At 44.4% G+C, this 24806-nt stretch overlaps 1 protein-coding gene across 1 annotated transcript in view; it reads right to left on the bottom strand.

Moving 5' to 3' along the window:
• The window catches only part of LOC120936231 (opsin-5-like), a 65934-nt gene extending 56091 nt beyond the window's left edge, over positions 1-9843 (bottom strand). Inside the window, exon 1 of the mRNA XM_040348430.1 lies at positions 9498-9843. Coding sequence (XP_040204364.1) covers positions 9498-9570 — 73 coding nt within the window. The 5' untranslated portion in view covers positions 9571-9843. The remainder of the gene's footprint in view (positions 1-9497) is intronic.
• Positions 9844-24806: the final 14963 nt, after the last annotated feature.

The raw sequence follows: 24806 nt of genomic DNA on the forward strand, positions 1-24806 counted from the left end.
GCAGATTGTTTTGGGATCGGCAAATTATGTTACCCTGACATGGCTCCAGGGGTGCAGTGGTAGGACAAATAGTGAGCGAAGGTCCAGACAGTAATTGAAGGGTTTTCAATGCTTTATTCCAGGCCAACATGGCCAACATCAACATCAGTTTGGAAGGACAAGGTTGATGAAAGGATAGGAGGAGAAAACCTTGTGGTATTAGGCCTGTATAACAATGGAGCAGTCAGTACTGCTCTGTATAGTACCAAATTCTGTAACTCGGGTTGCTCGAGAAAGTTTGAGCAAGTGTGGGCCCCATGGTTAGATTCCCCTGGCTTGTCCCCGGTAGATCTGGTCATGGATAGGTTGCTTAGGTAGATGAGGGGGGTAATCAGCCATGGGGGGCAGTCAGAGGGTGGGGAGTTGGATCCAATGGATTTACTGTTTGTATGTGAGCTGGGGGATGTAGGTGCTCCGGTGGGGCTAGTGCCTTTTGAATAGTGACCTCGGACTGAGGTTTTATGCCATATGGGAGTCTGCGGTGCTTTATGGGTAAACTGTCATTCGCACTGGTGGAATGTTTCGGTGATGTATTTATGTGCTGTGTATTGGCTGTGATTTTCTTTTATGTTTAAAATTTTTTATTTTTTTGTTTTTCTCAATAAACATTTCTGATTTAAAAAAAAAACTTCTGTAACTCGTCGCCACTCTACTCAGAGTGGGTAAAGTGCCCATAGACAGACCCCTATGATAGGCCTGGCAGCCGAAGTGTCACTCTGAACTGTCTGGGAGGAACGGGTCTGTCTCACAGACCCGGCTCTAGGGCCTTGGTCACAGGCCAATTTTGATAAAGAACTTAGGTGAATAAAGAGCAACTCCTCCCAGTAGACTTTTTTCTAAACAGGCCCCCGGATGACAGCAAGCATACCTGTCAGTGGTCTGAACACCCGATCCCAGACTGGGATTCTTTCAATAGGTCCTGGAATCCAGCGAAACACTGAAGTCCACCTTTTCCTCCGGATGAGGTTTAAGGCAGTATTGAGCCTTGGCCAGGTGGGCCGCGCTGGCGGGGTCCATGGATGCGCGTACCCTGAAGGTGGGTACCGCACCTGGAATGGGGACCCCGCGAAGGTTTTAGAACACATGACCCCTGTCACAGATATACTCTCCCCCAGCATGCCTTGCAAGGAAAAACTCCTCTAATTGGCTGCTGGGAAAGCTTGCTCTGCCAGAACCCCTCTAGCGCCAACTGCTGGCCAGGGATGGCACTGCATCCCTGGACCACAGACTGACCCAGTGGACAATTCTGGAATGACAGAAGTCCAGAATTTGAACAAATCTTGAATGGGAGCAAAGTAACTCTCCCATTCCCCATTGCGTAGTGCCCATGCTGAAAGCAAAGGGGGCGCTACACCATTACTACCATGCACCCCATAGAACCCACCTCCCTGCTCTCCTCTACTCCCTCCTTTATTCCAGTTACATAGATGCCACTCATGCAGGGGCAGTTTTTTATGTCTTAACACCACCACTGACTCAGTGATACCACAAACACAAATAAATGTATTCTTTCCAGTGACACCACTGACACAGGGATATTTTTTCTTGCCATTGCTAGTGGCACCACAGACACATTTTATTATTTTCAGCGACGCCACAGACACAGGGATATTTTTTCTTTACACTGACACCACAGAGGCAGAGAATTTTTTTTCATTTTTCAGTATGTGCCACAAACGTTACATACATTTTATCATGGCACACTTCAGAAGCTGCTTTAAGCATCCTGGGATGGGGGGTTGTGGGGGTTGCCAGCTTTGTCCTGGGCACTAAACTGATATTTCATAACAGCCTGGTTCCCAAGGCCTTGATCCTAAATCAATATCGAGTTCTAAAAAAACATGCATTGAATAATTATCAGAAACATAGTTGGTAGGGGTGAACAAAGACAGTCTACCTGGTTCAACCTGCTCATGTCAAAAATCATATCCCTGTATAATGTGCTCGCTAAGATACTCATCCAGGAGTTTTTTGAAACTATCAATACTTCCTGCTGACACCACCGATTGTGGAAGTGAGTTCCACATCCTTACTTCCCTGATAGTGGAAAAAAAAACCTACGCAGTTTAAGGTTAAACCGTTTCTCCTTCAATTTAATTGAGTGACCATGTGTCTTCTTACACTTCCTGAGACTGAATAGTTTCCTCCCTATGCTGGAAGCACCATTGAGGTATTTGTATATCACTACCATAGCTCCTCAACCGTCTATTCTCCAGGGATAATACGTTTAATGTTTGTAGTTTTTCCTCATAACTGAGGTCCTCCTTTCCCCTTATGGAAAAAATTCAAATCATCCCAATTCGATTTTTGGTGCAATCTGAAAAGTCATTAGTGGAGAAAACAAAATTACCAATATTATAATGCTCCCTCAGTGTATTTTTGCATGTAAAATTATTATCGTCTATCAAAGGGATGAATAAATCAAAATAATAAGAAGATGCCAAGTTTAGTCCAAGAGATAAAACATCAATCTATGGTTGTGTCAAATCATAACTTTAGCAATTCTAAAAATATATAGTCAGCAAACCATTGTCAGAATGTCTGGTTTCCATTCCTTCTCCATCCAATCCATCTCAATTTTTCCATTTTCTTTTTTTTCTTTTTTTTGAGTGTATTTATTTTACTTTGTTTGGTATCATCAGAAAATGTATCCATAAGTTTCCTTCTTCCTATTAACTGATCCTGGGTGAGAACTTGATCAAGAGCTTGACATTATTGAAAACAGTGGCCCAGATTCAGGTACATTTGCGCTTTATTTGCGTAGGCACAGGTCAACGATTTTGCCCTGCGCCCCCGCAAATATTTTGCACTGCCCTCGATTCACGGAGCAGTAGCTCCGTAAATTGCGAGGGCGCGCCGGCAAAATTGCCCGGCGTAAGCGCGCGCAATGTAAATGATCCCGCCGGGGGCGGGAATCATTTAAATTAGGCGCGCTCTCGCACCGAGCGTAGAGCGCATGCTCCGTCGGGAAACTTTCCCGACGTGCATTGCGGCAAATGACGTCGCAAGGACGTCATTTGCTTCAAAGTGAACGTGAATGGCGTCCAGCGCCATTCACGATTCACTTACGCAAACGACGTATATTTTAAATATCGCGACGCGGGAACGTGGGTATCCTATAGCATTGGCTGCGCCTGCTATTAGGATGTGTAATCTTACGCGAAACGCGACGACGTATGCAAACTACGTAATTTGCGTACGCAGGGCTCGCGCAACGTTGTGAATCGGTGTTAGTATGCAATTTGCATACTATACACAGATCACAATGGGAGCGCCCCCTAGCGGCCAACGCAAGAATGCAGCCTAAAATCTGCGTGACATAAGAGCCTTATGCCATGCAGATTTTAGGCTGCAGTCGGCGTAGCGATGTTCCTGAATCAGGAGCATTCGCTACGCCGGAGCAAGTAAGCAATTGCGCTGTGTAACCATGGTTACACAGGCGCAATTGCTTCTTGAATCTGGCCCAGTGACATTTTATGGGATGGTTTTGTTTAATTCAGTCCTATAATTTTTGGTAGTTTGCATGACTTTCAGTGTTTTTCATTTATTAATTCATATATTTATAAAATTCTCTCCTTCTTGTCCCTCCTCATCTCTATGTTTAAGCCCATTTGTGGGTAAAGACCTCCCCTGATGAGGATTTCTGGTGTATTGTGCCAAGTTCAATGAATTTCTTCACTTTCTTTAGAATAGTCTGGTGTGTAGCCAGTCTCTCTCTGTTGTGTGGTGGATCTTCAGAGGTGGGACAAGCAAGCTCCTTTCAGTGTCGGCACCCATCAGTCCAATGAGTAAATCCATTTTAGAGCTTGTGAGCAGCACTTTTCTAGCACAACCAAGATGGTGGCCTGAGTTTTCTATACTGAATTCAAAGCCAACGTTTGGCTAAAAAAATCTTTTTTTCACTACAGCTTTATTTACATTACTATTATTACTCCACAATGTGCATGCCAAAGGATTCTGTAGACATTTTACTGACATTTTACTGCCCTGTCCTCTTCCTGCTTCTGAACTTCAGGTGCTGTGGAGGTTAATAGCTTCAGGTCTTCGCAGACAACCTTCCCCAATACTGAACCTCCAATATCATGTGTCATCATTACACCTCCATGAAGGTTAACAAGAACCCAGTGCCACCAAGAAGATTTTGAAGCCTCAAGAGAAGCAGTCAAATTTGTGCAAAGACGTTAAAGTAAATCTAAACCTAAAAGAACATCTTGTGGACAGCCTTCCCAGAAGAGTTGAAGCTGTTATAGCTGCAAAGCAGTGGTGGCTGGTGTTTTTTTTTTTGGGGGGGAGCAAACAACCCATCCCCTGGGTTTCATACCCGATTCCCGTCTAGCCAGGAGGAGGATCAGTTTTGCAACAGCAAATATTAATTTTCTGTTGCAGCACACCTGGGTGGACTCCGGACACAGTGCTCTGAGCCCTGAGCCCTGCCTATTTTGATGCCTATTAGAGCCTCCAGGCCATTTCATGTAGCCCTTGCACCGCTTCAGCCCTCCTCTGGTCCTTCTCCAGACCCTTACTTTCTGCTTTCAAGCAATGCATCCAGCTTCTTTCCAGCAGCAGCATAAGGAAAGGGTGGTGCACTGTGATGTAAGGGAGAGTGGGGGACTCAACTTCTGATGTTGGGGTGGGTCTTGACATCTAATGTAAGGGGAGGAGATGTGCTGGACATCTAATCTTAAAGATACAACCGGCCCTTTTGAGGGCAATCATAATGCTGATGCGGCCCACAATGAAATTGAGTTTGACACCCCTGCTTTAAACCAAACCTGTCATTAGAAAAATGTATAACACATTAACAATGTTCCTAACAAGCTCTACTTAGACAAGCTTAGTGCACATTTACCCACCATTTTCATACTTTGCCATTCAATGCTCTATACTAGGAGTCCCTAATATCCCAACACTACCTGCAGCAATAGGGCAAATAAAGGACTAACAACAAGCACAGTTACTAACCGTCAGTGAAGGTCTGCCCTTCCTATGATGACAAATTCTAGCCCTGGTCAGTTTCCCTTAATACGAGCGAGCAAAGAACAAATGATGCTTTGCAGTAAGTGATGCATTATAGGATCCAATCAGCTACTAGATTTCACCTATCAGGACAATGAAATATAAATTCTGATTGGTTGCTGGACAGTGTGAAAAAAAAAGGCAAAATTAGAAGGGCTTGATTGATTTATTGTCAACTGGGAAGATGACAAAATGCAAACATTTCCAAGTAATCTGCCTTTTTTGCCCAGCACTGGAAATCTAAATAAAACTTTTTTTTATATTATTTCAACAAAATTAAAAGTCTAAATTTGTATATATTTGAAAATACATGAAAAATATAAACTAGAATCATGGTGTCGATGTACAGCGTGCTTTCTGCTCTAATCTCTAGGAACCCACCGGGACATCAAAATCAATGAATACATTAGGATCAAGCTGACCTTCTTAAAGGCACACCAACATATACTCAATATAACAAAAAAGACAAATAGTAAGTGTTTCATGTGTTTAATGTGACTAGAAAGGCGTGCAATGTGGAGTGGGGAAATAATTAATTACAAAAAAAAAGTTAAGACCAACAAGATTCTGTATTTGCCTTCATGCCTCCAAATTACTCATATGAGATTTTAGTACAAAATAGCAAAATCAAGACAATCACATAAATAAAAATACCAATATAAATAAATAGGTAAAAATAGGTATAAGGATAAAATTAAAAATAATAATAATAATATTAGCAGTAGTAATTTTAATAACATTAAATTAACTCCAATGGCCCGGGTTCAGAAACGAGAGACGACGGCGTATCTCCGGATACGCCGTCGTATCTCCGAATACGCCGTCGTATCTCTGAGTGCGGGCCGTCGTATCTATGCGCCTGATTCAGAGAATCAGTTACACATAGATTTCCATAAGATCCGACCGGCGTAAGTGTCTTACACTGTCGTATCTTAGGCTGCATATTTACGATGGCCGCTAGGTGGCGCTTCCGTATAGTTACGCAAGGAATATGCTAATTAGGTATTTACGCCGATTCAGAAACGTACGTCCGGCCGGCGCATTTGTTTTACGTTGTTTACGTTAGGCTTTTTTTGGCGTATAGTTACCCCTGCTATATGAGGCGTAGCTAATGTTAAGTATGGACGTCGTTCCCGCACCGAGTTTTGAAAATTTTACGTCGTTTGCGTAAGTCGTTCGTGAATAGGGCTTTGCGTAAGTTACGTTCACGTCGAAACCAATGAGGCTTTGCGGCGTAATTTCGAGCATGCGCACTGGGATTTTTTCACGAACGGCGCATGCGCCGTTCACAAAAAACGTAGGGGGTCATGTGAAATTTAAATAAAACACGCCCACAATATCCCCATTTGAATTAGGCGGGCTTACGCCGCCACACATACGTTACACCGCCGTAACTAAGGGCGCAAGTTCTTTCTGCATACGGAACTTGCGCCCAAATTTACGGCGACGTAACGTATCGGATATACGTTACGCCCGCAGAAAGATGCGCTCATCTTTCTGAATCCGGGCCAATGTGTTCAGTATGAGCAACAATACTAGAATAAACTAGAATCATGGTGTCGATGTACAGCGTGCTTTCTGCTCTAATCTCTAGGATCACCCTCACCCACCGGGACATCAAAATCAATGAATACATTAGGATCAAGCTCACCTTCTTAAAGGCACACCAACATGTAAGGACCATCTTAAGGCAGCTGCATATCTTACATGTGTATATACTCAATATAACAAAAAAGACAAATAGTAAGTGTTTCATGTGTTTATTGCTGACTAGAAAGGCGTGCAATGTGAAGTGGGGAAATAATTAATTACAAAAAAAAAGTTAAGACCAACAAGATTCTGTATTTGCCGTCATGCCTCCAAATTACTCCTATGAGATTTTAGTACAAAATAGCAAAATCAAGACAATCACATAAATAAAAATACCAATATAAATAAATAGGTAAAAATAGGTATAAGGATAAAATTAAAAATAATAATAATAATATTAGCAGTAGTAGTATTAGTAGTAGTAGTAATTTTAATCACATTAAATTAACTCCAATGTGTTGAGTATGAGCAACAATACTAGAATAAACTAGAATCATGGTGTCGATATACAGCGTGCTTTTTGCTCTAATCTCTAGGATCACCCTCACCCACCGGGACATCAAAATCAATGAATACATTAGGATCAAGCTCACCTTCTTAAAGGCACACCAACATGTAAGGACCCTCTTAAGGCAGCTGCATATCTTACATGTGTATATACTCAATACAAAAAAGACAAATAGTAAGTGTTCAATTCGTATATTGCTGACTAGAAAGGTGTGTAATGTGGAGTGGGGAAATAATAAATTACAAAAAAAAAAGTCATCAAGTTAAGACCAACAAGATTCTGTACTTGACTTCATGCCTCCAAATTACTCCTATGAGATTTTAGTACAAAATAGCAAAATCAAGACAACCACATGAATAAAAATACCAATATAAAAATATAAATAAGTAGGTAAAAATAAGTATAAGACATCAAAATCAATGAATACATTAAGATCAAGCTCACCTTCTTAAAGGCACACAAGCAGGTTGCTCAATAAAACTGCAATATTATTAGTGTAGTGTTATTAATCTCAAATTGCAGAGATGTCCAGAAATAATAATAATAACAATAATAATTTGTGCGACATTGGCAATTATCTTTGCTCTTTAAAGCCCCAGCCTTAAATCCACTAGTTCTGAATACTTTTATTTTTAGCATATAAAATCATGAATGCTTGATAAAAATGTTGGTGCAATATAAAAATGTTATGCAGCTAATTAGTATTCTTTTATTAATTAATATTTATTTATATAGGTCTATATTTCAAATCTAAAAAAAAGGATGGTTGAGCCAGAAGGCTTTTGGTTTAAAATAGAGGACAGTTACGATGACTTTGTCAGGGGGACATCAATAAAAGATGATACTGAATAAATCCCGCTAAACACAACTCCAACTTCCATTACACTGCAACTTTCTATCTATGCAATGGGGGAGATTTACTAAAACTGGTGCACAGATCATCTGGTGCAGCTGTGCACAGTAACCAATCAGCTTCAGGCGTTAGCTTGTTCAATTAAGCTTGGATAAAACTTTAGGCTACCTGTTCATGGGCAACAAGTATTTACAGGGGACTTATCCAATAAAGTTACAGTATATCCAGTAATAGTGGATTTAAAGGGGTTGTAAAGCTTCGTGTTTTTTCACCTTAATGCATCCTAAAGGGTCCGGAACTTGTTTGAGCTTCAGGCGTTCGGCTTCTGGCATTTTGGAGTGGAGATGTGAACCATAGACAGTAATGTATTTTTTCCCCTCTAGCGTTTTTGAGCGTCGCGCTTCAGGCGACAAAATGCTCAGGTGTGAATGCAGCCTTAGGGTTAGGATCTGGGTGCCCCCCCATCCCTGCAATAAACCATTGCGCCAGGGGCAACCCACCCTCCTGCCCACCCCTTGTCCCAGCCCTGCCATGTAGTGAAATTAAAACGCCTAAGTTTTGACCTCCTATTATATGGTTTTGGTAAATCCGAAGGGAAAAATCTACAGAAATATCCAGCTTTATACAGAAGGTGTGATACTGGTCGCATCACCAGGGGAAAACAGAGAGGAAAAATGGCTAAAAAAGAAAACGAATGCAAGCACCACATCAAATACAGTAAAACCTTGCTTTGCGAGCATAATTCGTTCCAGAAACATGCTTGTAATCCAAAGCACTTGTATATAAAAGCATTTTTTTTACAGGGTATAAAAGAGAAGAGAGTCGCCTCTAAGTGTAGCAATAAGTTGCTAAATGTTGTGCCTTCATTTAATGTAACCATATTGCTACACTTAGAGGCTCCTCTCTTCTTTTTTATACTCAGTTGTGACATGACGCTACTCTTATATCAAGACATCGCTTGTATATCAAGGCAAAATGTATTAAAACATTGCAAAACGCTCTCAAACCAAGTTTTTACTGTAATTGGTTAGCTGCAGTATATTCCATTTTTGGTTTTGGGCTTAATGTCAAAAGGCTATAGACACCTATGAAAAAACAAATCAATATTTTCTACTATATACAAATATATTAAAACTTTAAAAATCTCATAAAAGAAATGACTTCTTCTTGCTTCTACATAAACATAGACAGATGTCAGCCCGTCCTAATAAATGAAAAACTCTTCAATAAAGAATGCCCACATAAAAACCAGATGGTCAATAAATACACATAAAGTTCTGAGAAAATCCAAGTAATCACGACAGACACATTGTGCAATCTGATTAGATCTCAAGAAAAGAAAATTCTTTGTCTAACCCAACTTCCATTTTCGGACAAGCGGATGGCAGGTTTACCGTTGGACGTGACGCCAAACTTTGTACTATGTTAGGTAGATTGTACAATGTGATGTTGTAAGGTGTGTGGTTCCTTTGGTGTCCCCAGTCCACTTACCTATAATGACCAAGAATAGTCCAGCTGCATAGTCCACCAGTGGATGTAGAGTAGACACATATTTGTCCTCCATGGTCCACGCTGTGGGGATGGAATTGGAAGCCCTGTGCTATGGATCTGCATTCATGATCCTGTCTGTAATCATAAGGACTTGGCTGGAGAGCAGGCGGAGGGGGGGAATCTACACGGAGAGGAACATTACTGAAACACGCTGCTGTCAGGAGGAATAGCGGAATCCTTCAGACTGCTGGAAACAAGTGATTATAAGAGAAGGATGTGTGCTGTGTCGGAGAGGAGGGGGCTGCCATACAATTGTGTGTGTGACATATATGTAGATGAGGCATGAGTGATCAAAGGGGCAGAACATCTTACAACTCATACTGTTATACAAAAAGAGACGTATGAACCTTACCCAAAGCCCATGGGGAGTTCTCTGTACAAGTGTATGAGAACAAAATATAATACATGGGAGCTCACCAGTCCTTACATGTAAACTTATGTTTTATTTTTTTAGGCTTTTTTGTCCTTTTTTTTACCTGGTGATCCTGCCTAGGGTGACAATGCTTACTTGTAAACCCTTATAAAGGTAGCGCCACCCCCCCCCCCCCCCCCCACACACACACACAGACGCTGGATTTTGGATCCCCCTATTCCTGCACAGCCAGGCAACACACATTTTCAACTCTCTTTCAGACACAAGGGGCCAGATCCACGTAGCGGATCGTAATTTTATTCCGGCGTATCGTAGTAACGCTACGCCGCCGCAACTTTGAGAGGCAAGTGCTGTATTCACAAAGCACTTGCCTCTAAAGTAACGGTGGCGTAGCGTAAATCTGCCGGCGTAAGGGCGCGGAATTCAAATGTTAAAGATGTGGGCGTGTTTTATGTTAATTTTACTTGACCCGACGTAAATGACGTTTTTTCTGAACGGCGCATGCGCCGTCCGTGGGGGTATCCCAGTGCGCATGCTCGAAATTAACCCGCAACAAGCCAATGCTTACGACGTGAACGTCATTCTACGCAAAGCCCTATTCGCGAACGACTTACGCAAACAACGTAAAATTTTCAAAATTCGACGCGGGAACGACATCCATACTTGGCATAGGATACGCCTCATATAGCAGGGGTAACTATACGCCGAAAAAAGCCTTACGGAAACGACGTAAAAAAATGCGCCGGCCGGACGTAAGTTCGTGGATCGCCGTATCTAGCTAATTTGCATACTCAACGTGGAAATCGACGGAAACGCCACCTAGCGGCCAGCGTAAATATGCACCTTAGATTCGACGGCGTACTTAGACGTACGCCAGTCGGATCTAGCCCAGCTTCAGGCGTATCTTGTTTTGTGGATACAAAACAAAGATACGCCGGAGCAAACTAGAAGTTACGCGGCGTATCAATAGATACGCCAGCGTAACTCCTTTGTGGATCTGGCCCAAGGAATCAGTCTATGGGCTTGTTTTTGTTTTTTTTTATTCGGGAAATAACTTGGATAGGGTATCAGGATTATGAGATGCCCAACTTGACTAAACCACTTTAAAACCAGGCACTTTCGCCCCTTCCTGCCCAGGACAAATTTCAGCGCTGTCGCACTTCAAATGAAAATTGCGCGGTCATACAGCACTGTATCCAAACAAATTTTTTATCATTTTCTTCCCACAAATAGAGCTTTCTTTTGGTGGTATTTGATCACCTCTGGGGTTTTTTATTTTTTGCTAAACAAACTAAAAAGACCGGAATTTTTGAAAAAAATATGTTTCTTTGTTTCTGTTATAAAATTGTGTTTTATCCTTCACTGATGGGCACTGATGAGGTGGCACTGATAAGGAGGCACTTATATGTAGAATTGCTGGGCACAGATAGATGGCACTGATATGCAGCACTGATGGGCACCGATAGGCTACACTGATATAAAGCACTGATGGGCACTGATGGGCATTAATAGTTGGCAGTGATAGGCGGAACTGATGGGCACTGATAGGTGGCACTGTATAGGCAGCACTAAAGAGGAGCTACTGACAGGCATTACTGAGCGGCATCTAAAGGCCACTGACAGGCATTACTAATGGGGCATCGATTGGCACGGTAATGGGCACTGATTGGCACTGTTATGGGCACTGACTGGCATTATTGATGGGGCACAGACTGGCAGCTGATGGGCACTGATTGGCAGCTGATAGGCACATCTGATGGGGGGGGGGGGTGTGCTGATAATCAATGTGCTGATTATAAGCGCAGACCCCTCCCCCCTCTGACAGGGAAAGCCGCTGATTGCTCTCCCCGTCAGCGCGAACCTGGATTCCCTTGACTGGATTTCCTCCAGACACGCAACAGTCTCTATGAACTTGGCAAATAAATCGCCCTTTACAGGTGCTCTGTTTCCCAGAGTAGAATTGTAGCAGAATCTTACGTGCAGGAGCCCTATGTCCCCCATTTTGAAAATACCAGCCCACCTGGCTGCTTAGCGAAATGTCCCAGGATTGGGTCACAGCTTGCTAGCACAGTCCCAGAAAAGCTGAACCTTTTCTGCTCTGGGGAATGTAGAAGTACTCACACTGTCCCCAGAAATCCTGCTGCCCTAGAAGAGATGACAGGCCACCTACTTACTGTACAGGTCCTTCTTCGCAAGCCAGGGAGTCTCCCAACCGAGAGCAAGGGATAGTGGAGATCTCTCAGTACTTCTTCCTTACTCAGTTCCCAGCCTGTAAGCAGAGTTTGCCGCAGCCTGGGGTCCCCTCCCAGGCTACACAACACAACTTCCTTACTCCATCTTCCACATAACTCCCCTGCTGGCCAGGCTCCACAATATTTAAAGAGATTATAAAGTCTTGTTGTTTTTCTATTAAAATAACAAACATGTCATACTTACCTGCCCTGTTGCAGTGGTTTTGCACAGAGCAGCACAGATCCTCCTCTTCTCGGGTCCCTGGCTGGAACTCCTGGTCCCTACCTCCTGTTGAGTGCCCCCACAGTAGGCAGTTTTCCATTGGGGCACTCAAGCCAAGCTGCAGCAATGTGTATCCATTTAGACATGGAGCTGCAATTTGGCACCTCCTCCTCTCCCTCCTGATTGGCTAACTGTGTTTGATTGACAGCAGCAGGAGCCAATGGCACCACTGCTGTGTCTCAGCCGATCAGGAGGGAGAGTCAAGGATGGACATCGTGGACATCGCTGGATAAAGATGGGGCTTAGGTAAGTATAAGGAGGGGGGGTGAGGGTGAGGGGGGCTGCTACACATAGAAGGCGTTTTATCTTAAAGTGATTGTAAAGTCCTGTTTTTTTTCTATAAAAATAACAAACATGTTATACTTACCTGTCCTGTTGCAGTGGATTTGCACAGAGAAGCCCAGATTCTCCTCTTCTCGGTTCCCTCCTCTGTGCTCCTGGACCCTCCCTCCTGTTGAGTTCCCCCACAGCAAGCAGTTTGCTATGGGGGCATCCGAACCGAGTCACAGCTCCATGTGTCCATTCCGACACGGAGCTGTGGCCCGGCCCCACCTCTCTCTCTCCTGATTGGCTGGCCAACTTTGATTGACAGCAGCAGGCACCAATGGCGCCGCTGCTGTGTCTCAGCCAATCAGGAGGGAGAGTCTCAGGTGGCTGAGACACTTGTGGACAAACCCTGGACAGAGATGGGGTTCAAAGAGATGGGAGAGAGATAGAACAGTTCAGTGCTATTCGTTAGTTAGTGTGCTATACTGTGCTATTGTGCTTCAATTGTCAGTGTAGAATATTAGTTTAGTGTCAGTCTAGGGATAGTGCGAGTGTAGTGAGACTGTGTCATTCCTACATACATTAGTGTAGAGTAGGGACAGCTCAGATAGTTTCAGTGTAGTGTAGTAAAACCGTCAGTAATCTTGACATTAGTCTATAGCTAGAGTGGAAACAGTTGAGATAGCGTCAGTGTAGTGACGGTTGAACACTGTCTATTTGATTGCGTTACTGCCAGCTTAACGCCATTTACTTCTGTGTGCATTACTGCCCGTTTAACGCCATATAATTTTGCGTGCGTTACTGCCAGTTTCACGCCAAATAGTTTTGCGTCCGTTACTGCCAGTTTAACGCCATCTCGTTTCGCATGCGTTACTGCCAGTTTAACGCCATATAGTTCTGTGTGCGTTACTGCCAGTTTAACACCATATTGTTTTGCGTGCGTTACTGCCAGTTTAACGCCATATTGTTCTGTGTGCGTTACTGCCAGTTTAATGCCATTTACTTCTGTGTGCGTTACTGCCAGTTTAACGCCATATCGTTTTGCGTGTGTTACTGCCAGTTTAACGCCATATAGTTCTATGTGTCCCTGTACGTTTGGCGCAATTATATTGCAGTATATTATAGTGTATCTGTGGAGTGTGTCTGTGTAGTGTGAGTTTTCAAATTAAAGGGCACCAAACCTCTTTACATTGATTAAAGTGCATCTACGTACAGATTTCAACTTCTTCTTTACATTTGCTTATAAGCACCTCCCTCCCAATAATGTCTGGGAGGACAACAAGGAGAGGCAGACATTTCCATTGGCACACCCCGTTTGACAGGTGCATATCATTGCAATTTCTTACAGCAAGGCTAATTCTTGCTTTCATCAAAATTATCTCTATAAGATTACGGAGGGAAGGCGCCACCAACACCCAAAGACCAGTTTCTCAGCACCCGTTTGACAGGTGCATATCATTGCAATTTTAACAGCAAGGCAAATTCTTGCTTTCATCAAGATTAACTGTATAGCCTAGGGTTACGGAGGGAAGGCACCATGACACCCAAAGACCAATTTTAACGCACCCGTTACTTCTATCCAAAGTCAAAGTGACACCAGAATGTATCCAAATAATCTTGAATCTTGTTTCCAGTGCACTACATTGTGGCCTCATCATACTCACTGGCTCCCCAGCTGTTGCTGAGCAAAATAAAGGCAGCTTGCAGGAAAATCTCATTGTGGGCTTTATAAATGCAATTATTGCTGCAGCAGATTCTAGACACGGTACAGATCTGGCACCTTACATTTAGACCAAGGGGACCCCCCAGGCACTATATTGGAAGAAGGATTTTTTTTATTTTTAGGCTTTCACTTTAAAAAAAAATAAATAAATCACTGCTCATTTAAAAATGAAATTTTTCACAAACTTTTGTTTTATTGATACATGTTCCCCGGGGCAGGACCCGGACCCCTATAACCATCGTATGCCCAATTACTTGCATTTAGGATTCCAAAATGGGCACTTTTGATATTTGACGTTCGGGTCCCATTGACTTTAATGGGGTTCGTTATTCAGGTCTGAACTTTCACGGTGTTCGAAAGTTCTGGTGCGAAACGAACAGGGGTCTGTTCGGACCATCCCTAATCTCCAGTACTGAGGCACAATTACACTGGGCATGGTAACACTCAATATAGTCCTGTTGCTGGCATTGGCGCCAAATGGGAGATTTGAAATCTACTGTAAGGGAAAAGCACAGCTCCCTCTGAACATAGCCATAGATTATGTGATGTTCTTCATTCCCCCATCAGCACTAACCGTGTTCCCATGGAGCTATTGTGTTCTCCCAGAGGGGGTGGGGGTGCTATTGAAGCTGGTAAGATAGCGCAGGGGGCTAATGCTCCTTGCAGCAGTCTGTGATTGCCTGTGTCCCAAGGGTTGCAGGTTCGATCCCGACGGGGTCCACTCAGCCTTTCATCCTTCCGAGGTCGGTAAAATGAGTACCATTGAGTTGGGTAATAATGACAACCATTATCAGCGCTTAGACACAGCGGCAACGCTGTAATTGGTGCTATATAAGTGTAAACATTATTATTATTATTATAGCCGCTGGCAATAATCACAATCACTTCTCCTAGTGAAGCAATAGCACAGCATGTGATCTCTGCAGCTCTCACAGAAGCACTATTCCTAGCGAAGCCATAGCACAGCATGCGATCTCCGCAGCTCTCACAGCAGCACTTCTCCTAGCGAAGCCATAGCACAGCATGTGATCTCTGCAGCTCTCACAGCAGCACTACTCCTAGCGAAGCCATAGCACAGCATGTGATCTCTGCAGCTCTCACATCAGCACTATTCCTAGCGATGCCATAGCACAGCATGTGATCTCAACAGCTCTCACAGCAGCACTTCTCCTAGGGAAGCCATAACACAGCATGTGATCTCCGCAGCTCTCACAGCAGCACTTCTAGGGAAGCCATAGCACAGCATGTGATCTCTGCAGCTCTCACAGCAGCACTTCTTCTAGCGAAGCCATAGCACAGCATGTGATCTCTGCAGCTCTCACAGCAGCACTTCTCCTAGGGAAGCCATAGCACAGCATGTGATCTCTGCAGCTCTCACAGCAGCACTACTCCTAGCGAAGCCATAGCACAGCATGTGATCTCTGCAGCTCTCACATCAGCACTATTCCTAGCGATGCCATAGCACAGCATGTGATCTCAACAGCTCTCACAGCAGCACTTCTCCTAGGGAAGCCATAGCACAGCATGTGATCTCCGCAGCTCTCACAGCAGCACTTCTCCTAGGGAAGCCATAGCACAGCATGTGATCTCCGCAGCTCTCACAGCAGCACTTCTAGGGAAGCCATAGCACAGCATGTGATCTCCGCAGCTCTCACAGCAGCACTTCTCCTAGCGAAGCCATAGCACAGCGTGTGATCTCCGCAGCTCTCACAGCAGCACTTCTCCTAGCGAAGCCATAGCACAGCATGTGATCTCCGCAGCTCTCACAGCAGCACTTCTCCTAGCGAAGCCATAGCACAGCATGTGATCTCCGCAGCTCTCACAGCAACACTTCTCCTAGGGAAGCCATAGCACAGCATGTGATCTCCGCAGCTCTCACAGCAGCACTTCTCCTAGCGAAGCCATAGCACAGCGTGTTATCTCCGCAGCTCTCACAGCAGCACTTCTCCTAGCGAAGCCATAGCACAGCATGTGATCTCCGCAGCTCTCACAGCAGCACTTCTCCTAGCGAAGCCATAGCACAGCGTGTGATCTCCGCAGCTCTCACAGCAACACTTCTCCTAGGGAAGCCATAGCACAGCATGTGATCTCCGCAGCTCTCACAGCAGCACTTCTCCTAGGGAAGCCATAGCACAGCATGTGATCTCCGCAGCTCTCACAGCAGCACTTCTAGGGAAGCCATAGCATAGCATGTGATCTCCGCAGCTCTCACAGCAGCACTTCTCCTAGCGAAGCCATAGCACAGCGTGTGATCTCCGCAGCTCTCACAGCAGCACTTCTCCTAGCGAAGCCATAGCACAGCATGTGATCTCCGCAGCTCTCACAGCAGCACTTCTCCTAGCGAAGCCATAGCACAGCGTGTGATCTCCGCAGCTCTCACAGCAACACTTCTCCTAGGGAAGCCATAGCACAGCATGTGATCTCCGCAGCTCTCACAGCAGCACTTCTAGGGAAGCCATAGCACAGCATGTGATCTCTGCAGCTCTCACAGCAGCACTTCTTCTAGCGAAGCCATAGCACAGCATGTGATCTCTGCAGCTCTCACAGCAGCACTTCTCCTAGGGAAGCCATAGCACAGCATGTGATCTCCGCAGCTCTCACAGCAGCACTTCTCCTAGCGAAGCCATAGCACAGCATGTGATCTCAACAGCTCTCACAGCAGCACTTCTCCTAGGGAAGCCATAGCACAGCATGTGATCTCCGCAGCTCTCACAGCAGCACTTCTCCTAGCAAAGCCACAGCACAGCATGTGATCTCTGCAGCTCTCACAGCAGCACTTCTAGCGAAGCCACAGCACAGCATGTGATCTCTGCAGCTCTCACAGCAGCACTTCTCCTAGCGAAGCCATAGCACAGCATGTGATCTCCGCAGCTCTCACAGCAGCACTTCTCCTAGCGAAGCCATAGCACAGCATGTGATATCTGCAGCTCTCACAGCAGCACATTTGTCACACTCACCTCCCAGAAACACACTTCCTCTCTGATACACAGGCTCCCAGACAGTCAATAGGTAGTCCACAGATTGGGCACAGCTCTGAGCCCTACGGTAGCAGCCCTGTACAGCATCAGGGCTCAGAAAACGAATCTTGTTGAGAGGTGGGTGAGGTTTAAATGCAGTGCAGTGGTCAGGAGCATTTCATATACAGTCCTGTGTGCAGAGTGCAGTGGTCAGGAGCATGTCATACACAGCCTTGTGTGCAGAGTGCAGTGGTCAGGATTATGTCATATACAGTTCCGTGTGCATAGTGCAGTGGTCAGGAGCATGTCATATACAGTCCAGTGTGCAGAGTGTAGTGGTCAGGAGCATGTCATACACAGCCCTGTGTGCAGAGTGCAGTGGTCAGGAGCATGTCATATACAGTCCAGAGTGCAGTGGTCAGGAGCATGTCATACACAACCTTGTGTGGAGAGTGCAGCGGTCAGGAGCATGTCATAAACAGCCTTGTATGCAGAGTGCAGTGGTCAGGAGCATGTCATATACAGTACAGTGTGCAGAGTGCAGTGGTCAGGAGCATGTCATATACAGTCCAGTGTGCAGAGTGTAGTGGTCAGGAGCATGTCATACACAGCCTTGTGTGCAGAGCGCAGTGGTCAGGAGTATGTCATATACAGACCAGTATGCAGAGTATAGTGGTCAGGAGCATGTCATACACAGCCTTGTGGGGAGAGTGCAGCGGTCAGGAGCATGTCATACACAGCCCTGTGTGCAGAGTGCAGTGGTCAGAAGCATGTCTAATACAGTCCAGTGTACAGGGTGTAGTGGTCAGGAGCATGTCATATACAGCCCTGTGTGCAGAGTGCAGCGGTCAGGAGCATGTCATCTACAGTCCAGTGTACAGGGTGTAGTGGTCAGGAGCATGTCATACACAGCCTTGTGTGCAGAGGTCAGGAGTAGATATGTGCATTCCCGTTCGTACGAATGTTATTTTCATACGAAAATGTTCATTTTCGTACCCGCAGAATAATGTGTACATACGAAAAAAATAAAGCACCAAAATACGAAAACGACAGGATTACGAATGAGCCGCATAACGAACAACCGCAAATACGAACGAACAATCTGACGAAAATACGACAAAACGAAAACGGCAAAAGAACAAAAATTACATCTATAACAAAAGATTTGCATTCTGTATCCTGTTTGAATCCCTTCTCTGCTCGTATCCTCAGTCGCATGCTCACACGACATCCACAACAAAAGTCCCGCACCCTGTATTTTGAATTCCTTTTTTCTGTTTGTATTTTGGATTCAACAGAATGCAAATCTTTTGCCACAGATGTCACACGAACACACGACCGAAAACACCAAAAGAAAAAGGACCCAAAATACAGAATAGAAATCTTTTATTATATTTATCTTTTGTCATTTTCGTTTTTTTGAATGGGCAGTGAGTGTGGTTAGTAAAGCAGCTTCTCTTTTGTGCTGAGTAGTACAGTAAAGCCAAATAAACTTTTCTGTGGATTTTCATCTGAAGGGAGATCAGTTGGCCAGACTTTTGAACCCAAAAATGGTTTTCTGATGGAGTTTAAAAACGAACAAATTTTCTGAGAACGAACGGAGAACTATCGTTTTTATGTTTGTTGTTAAAAAAGTCTGACCAAGTGTATGGGGCTTAACAATAGTTAATATGGATGAGCCGCGTGTTGAAAGTGCAGCGAATCCCCGCGATATATTTACGAAAGTACAAAATGACGAAAATCCTTTTTCTGTTTGTATCTTCAGTCGCATGCCCACATGACATCCACAACAAATTGTCATAGATGTCATATGAACACACGACCGAAAACACGAACAGAAAAAGGAATCCAAAACACAGAATGCAAATCATTGACGAAAATTCCCGAAAATTATTGTCTAACAAGTAATGAACATGAATTAAACAGAATAACGAACCATCCCGCATGTACGAAAATAAAACGGTAACGAAAATACGAAACGATCGGAATACGAAAAAATTTCGTCGTACGAAAAACGAACGGGAACGAACAGGAAAACGGGCGTCTTACGAAAAACGAACGGAAACGAACCTACGGAACGATACGAAACAGAACAAAAAAAAACGAAAAAATTTTCTGTGCACATGTCTAGTCAGGAGCATGTCATATACAGCCCTGTGTGCAGAGTGCAGCGGTCAGGAGCATGTCATCTACAGTCCAGTGTACAGGGTGTAGTGGTCAGGAGCATGTCATACACAGCCTTGTGTGCAGAGGTCAGGAGCATGTCATATACAGCCCTGTGTGCAGAGTGCAGTGGTCAGGAGCATGTCATACACAGCCTTGTGTGCAGAGTGCAGTGGTCAGAAGCATGTCATATACAGCCCTGTGTGCAGAGTGCAGTGGTCAGGAGCATGTCATATACAGACCAGTGTGCAGAGTGCAGTGGTCAGGAGCATGTCATATACAGTCCAGTGTGCAGAGTGCAGTGGTCAGGATCATGTCATATGCAGCCCTGTGTGCAGAGTGCAGTGGTCAGGAGCTAGTCATATACAGTCCAGTGTACAGGGTGTAGTGGTAAGGAGCATGTCATTCAAAGTCAAGGTACAGAGTGGCCACTGGACTTCTATTCTTCCCGCACAGCTTACCTCATAACTTTCTCCGCTTGTCCTGCTGTTTTGCACACACTTCTTCATCCCTCTGCAGCTTTCTCTCTTTTCTCCAGCTCCCTGCACCATACAGCCTGCACTGTGTGTCCAGTGGGTGGGGCTAAAAGTATGGCCATTGATGCAGCCAATCAGGTTTCCTCTCTCCTCTCTGCTGAGCTGTCAATCCATGGCCCAAAGGAGAAATAAGTTGCCACAACGATGCCTGGGCTGTGCAGCTCTGACTGGCTGTAACTTCCAACACAGTACCAGAGGGGACAACGACACCTGTGGGAAATACATCCAACTCAGTCAGAGCTGGAACAAAGGCCAATTTAGCCATAAAACACAAATCTGAAATAACTACATTTCAGATATCCCACTAAATTTGAATAATAGCGCCTGGTCGACAGGAGCAGGGCGCTACACTTGTTTAGCCAATAGGAAGCTTATTACTGGAGAATACAAACACACTTCTTGTTACACAGGTTCACACATTTTTCAGGCAATTCCATTAAAATATGTTGTGGCCAAAAATTCTTGGGGCTTGAAGCTCAAAATAAGCTTGCGTCCTTTTTCCAGCTACAAGCTTCCAGTGGCACTATGCTCAGGTGTGAACAAACACAACAGACGCAATTGAAAACCATGGGATTTTTAGACATTGAGGCCCAGATTCACAAAGCACTTACGCCGGCGTATCTCCAGATACGCCGTCGTAAGTCCGAATGGCCGCCGTCGTATCTATGCGCCTGATTCATAGAATCAGTTACGCATAGATTTGGCCAAGATACGAGCGGCATAAGTCTCCTACGCTGTCGTATCTTGGGGTGCATATTTACGCTGGCCGCTAGGTGGCGCTTCCGTTGATTTCCGCATCGAATATGTAAATGAGCAAGATACGCCGATTCACGAACGTACGTACGCCCATCGCAATTAGTTGCGCCGTTTACGTAAGACATACGCCGGTGTAAAGTTAAAGCTGGTCTCTAGGTGGCGCAGCCCGTGCAAGGTATGGACGTCGGAACAAGCGTATCTTTTTACGTTGTTTACGTAAGTCGTACGCGAATAGGGCTGTGCGTAAGTTACGTTCACGTCGTAGGCAGTGTTCGACGTATCTTAGGCATTCTATCCGACGCATGCACACTGGGATACGTCCACGGATTCACAAAGCACTTACGCCGGCGTATCTCCAGATACGCCGTTGTAAGTTCGAATGGCCGCCGTCGTATCTATGCGCCTGATTCATAGAATCAGTTATGCATAGATTTGGCCAAGATACGAGCGGCGTAAGTCTCCTACGCCATCGTATCTTGGGGTGCATATTTACGCTGGCCGCTAGGTGGCGCTTCCGTTGTTTTCTGCGTTGAATATGCGCCGTTCGTTCAAAGCGTCATTTACGTGGGGTCATGTTTAATTTACATAAAACACGCCCACCTCTTCATCATTTGAATTACGCTCGCTTACACCGGCACATTTACGCTACGCCGCCGTAACTTAGGACGCAAGTGCTTTGTGAATACTGCACTTACCTCTCTAAGTTGCGGCAGAGTAGCGTAAATACGATACGCTACGCACGCTCAATGTAACGCCACCCTACGTGAATCTGGGCCTGAGTGTTTTGGAGCTTCGGTGTGAGTGGGGCCTTTTAATCTTCATAATAGAGGTCAATAATGTGTTTTGCGTTAAAGTAACCTGTACATTTGAATGGACTATCACACCAAAAAGGATCATGTGCAATTTTTTTTGTAAAGCAGTGCATTACAACACACAGCAGTGCGTTACCTTGATTTGTGTTGCGCTGCAACATGTCTGTTGTTCGGGTGCACTGGGGTCCCCAAGGCAACACATTATACTAACGCACCTAACTCACATTGCAATGCTTTGATCAGGCCCTAAATGTTTTAGAATCCACTTTGCTGGCGATATTCTGGAATTGCTCCCGCTGTCTTTGCAGCACAAAAAACATGCTTATATAGAATAATATAGGAGAGAAAATGCTTACTATTTCCTCGCAAGTCACCCCTCTTGACCTGAACACGTGCAGAAAGCAGTCAGGAAATGTCAAAGCGAAAAAAATGTGTTTATTGATATTGCTAAATGACTTTGCTTGTCTCTGCCATGGGGTCATCACATGTGTATTGAGCCAAAAGCTTTTACATCTTCTTTTAAATTGCAGCATTGAAGACAATTATAAATAAGAAAACATGTTTAAGGGGCTGCAGGTAATTTCCAGTAGCCATACAGCATAGGATTACTAGTGGAATGTGGTACGAGTGTACTCAATAGATATGGCACCTCATCCCGAATAATAATTGAAACAAGAAAGGGGGGGATGGGAATTGGGATTTCAAAAATGAAAGTTCGAAATTTTTAAAAATGTACCGTATATTGTTTTATTACAAAAATATTATTGACATACAATACAATTATGGATGCATAAAAACAGTAGAGAAAAGATAGTGGGCTAGATTCAGATAGATCAGCGGATCTTTAGATCCACGTAATCTATCTGATTTAAGATCCACCGCCACAAGTTTGAGAGGCAAGTGGGTAATTCACTAAACACTTACCCCCAAATTTGCGGCGGCGTATCTTAAATCCCCCGGCGGAATTCAAATTCCGTGGCTAGGGGGAGTGTAGCATTTAAATCAGGCGCGTCCCCGTGCCGATTTAAATGCGCATGCGCCGTCCGCGAATTTTCCCGGCGTGCATTGCTCCCAATGACGGCGGGAAAACGCTTACGTAAACGACGTAAAGTGACTGCGTCGGGCCCGCGTACGTTCGTGAATTGGCGTATCTCGCTGATTTACATATTATTCAGCGTAAATCAGCGAGAACGCCCCCAGCGGCCATTTTTAATTTGCAGTTAAGATCCGACGGTGTAACACAGTTACACCTGTCGGATCTTAGGCATATCTATGCGTAACTGATTCTATGAATCAGTCGCATAGATACGACCGGCCTAACTCTGAGATACAACGGTGTATCAGGAGATACACCGGCGTATCTCTTTGAGAATCTGGCCCGTAATATTTAATACTGGCCAAAGTGTTTGTGGCCATCTAAGGTTACAATACAGGTCAATAGTCCCTACATGTTTCGCCAAGCGTTGGCTTCTTCAGGGAAAATAATCATAACCAGTATTGTGTAAATAGCTCTAGAGAAACAGAAATACAACATATTAAATAATCTTGACCATCATACATTATAATTTTAATAATTTACATACTTCAATGTATTAAACTGACGATGCGACATGGATCATAATGTATTCCATCCCGGGAAAAACATCCCATTCCCCCAACAGACACCCCGCCACCCAACCGGGTACCTTTCTAATTTTCATTTTTGATGCACCGATATAATCCCAATTCCCATCCCCCTTTCTTGTTTCAGCATAGTATTACTGTTATGGACAAATATTATGAAAATAACTGTGTGCATACCTCCCAACTTTTTGAGATCTGGGACAGTTCCTCAAAATCAGGGACAGTTGGGAGCTATGCTGTGTGTGTATTTATTTATTTGGTGTGTGTATGTATATATATATATATATATATATATATATATATATATATATATATTGTACATACAGTACTGTTGGGGGGTGGATATCAAGGAAGTGTGAGAACACTACTAAAAGGGTTGGAGGGGGTTGATTGAAAGGATAGCTGAGGACACTGTGAAGGGGGTTGATGTGAAGGGAAGGGTACTGTGTTGAAAGAATTTCTCGACCCGTTTTTTAAATTGCGTTGCACCAAGCCCCATGATGCTGCGGCAACATACAGTTTGGCTTGTGCGAAAATGTCTCACAGGTGTCGATGTGTGGGGGTGGCGTTAGGAATTAATGGCAACCCTGTGCATCTGCTAAAATTTCCTCTGTGGATCGGAAACATGTGAAATTTTTAGTGCATTTCCCAGCTGCTGAGATGGGAACCTAGCATAAGAGAAGAGGGGAGCTGAGCTGTGATGGGAAGGATCTGAGCCATCACCTAAAAATGCAATTCAGACTTCTGCTGGAAGAAAATTTTATTGACCAGACCTTTGTGAATTTGGATTTAATATCCCTCTTTTACACCGTCACTGGGAAAAAGTGCTTGATGTGTCATCCTGCATAGGTAATTCAGTAAGCCTGTGCCCACTCTATGCTTAGCAGGTTGAAAGTGGTGGGATTTGTGAACCTGGAAGTCAATGGGCTGAGCAGAAAGTGCCCCTGAGCAGAGAGTGCCCCATGTGGGGAAAGGACTTGCCCCTTCACCCTTTATAGGTGAAACCGGAAACTCAGAGGGCCCAGGACAGGCTCAGGCCCTACTGACTTACCTATGCAGGGTGATGCACAAGTGCTTTTCCCCAGTGACATAGTGTAAAACCTAATGTAACAGGAAGGCCACACAGGCCCCCTGGCGCATTAGCGACCCCTCAAGCTCCGCCCATGGAAATAGCTCTTTAGCCACTTGTAGTATCTTGGCATACTGTGGGAGTATTTTGTCATGCAATAGAAGCAGTGGGTGGTGGTAGACAGGTCAGTTTTTGCACTGAGGCCCACAAGCTTCAAGGCTTTCTTCAAGTCTCTATGATTAGACACTACATGAGTGAAAAATGTTAGCTCAGCTTTCCTGATAGGTGGAGAGACAGCTGAAGGCATTTTGTGATCAATTATTTGGTGATTCGATATATTAGTGTGTGGTCCTGGAAAACATTTGTGTCTCCCCCCCACAAACAGAAAGACTTCTAAAACTCTGCAGCCAGGAGACATATTGGATATACACATTAAACACCATGGCTTCTTATGGC

The sequence above is a fragment of the Rana temporaria genome, chromosome 4 (genome assembly GCF_905171775.1).
Source record: "Rana temporaria chromosome 4, aRanTem1.1, whole genome shotgun sequence".
Classification (NCBI taxonomy): domain Eukaryota; kingdom Metazoa; phylum Chordata; class Amphibia; order Anura; family Ranidae; genus Rana; species Rana temporaria.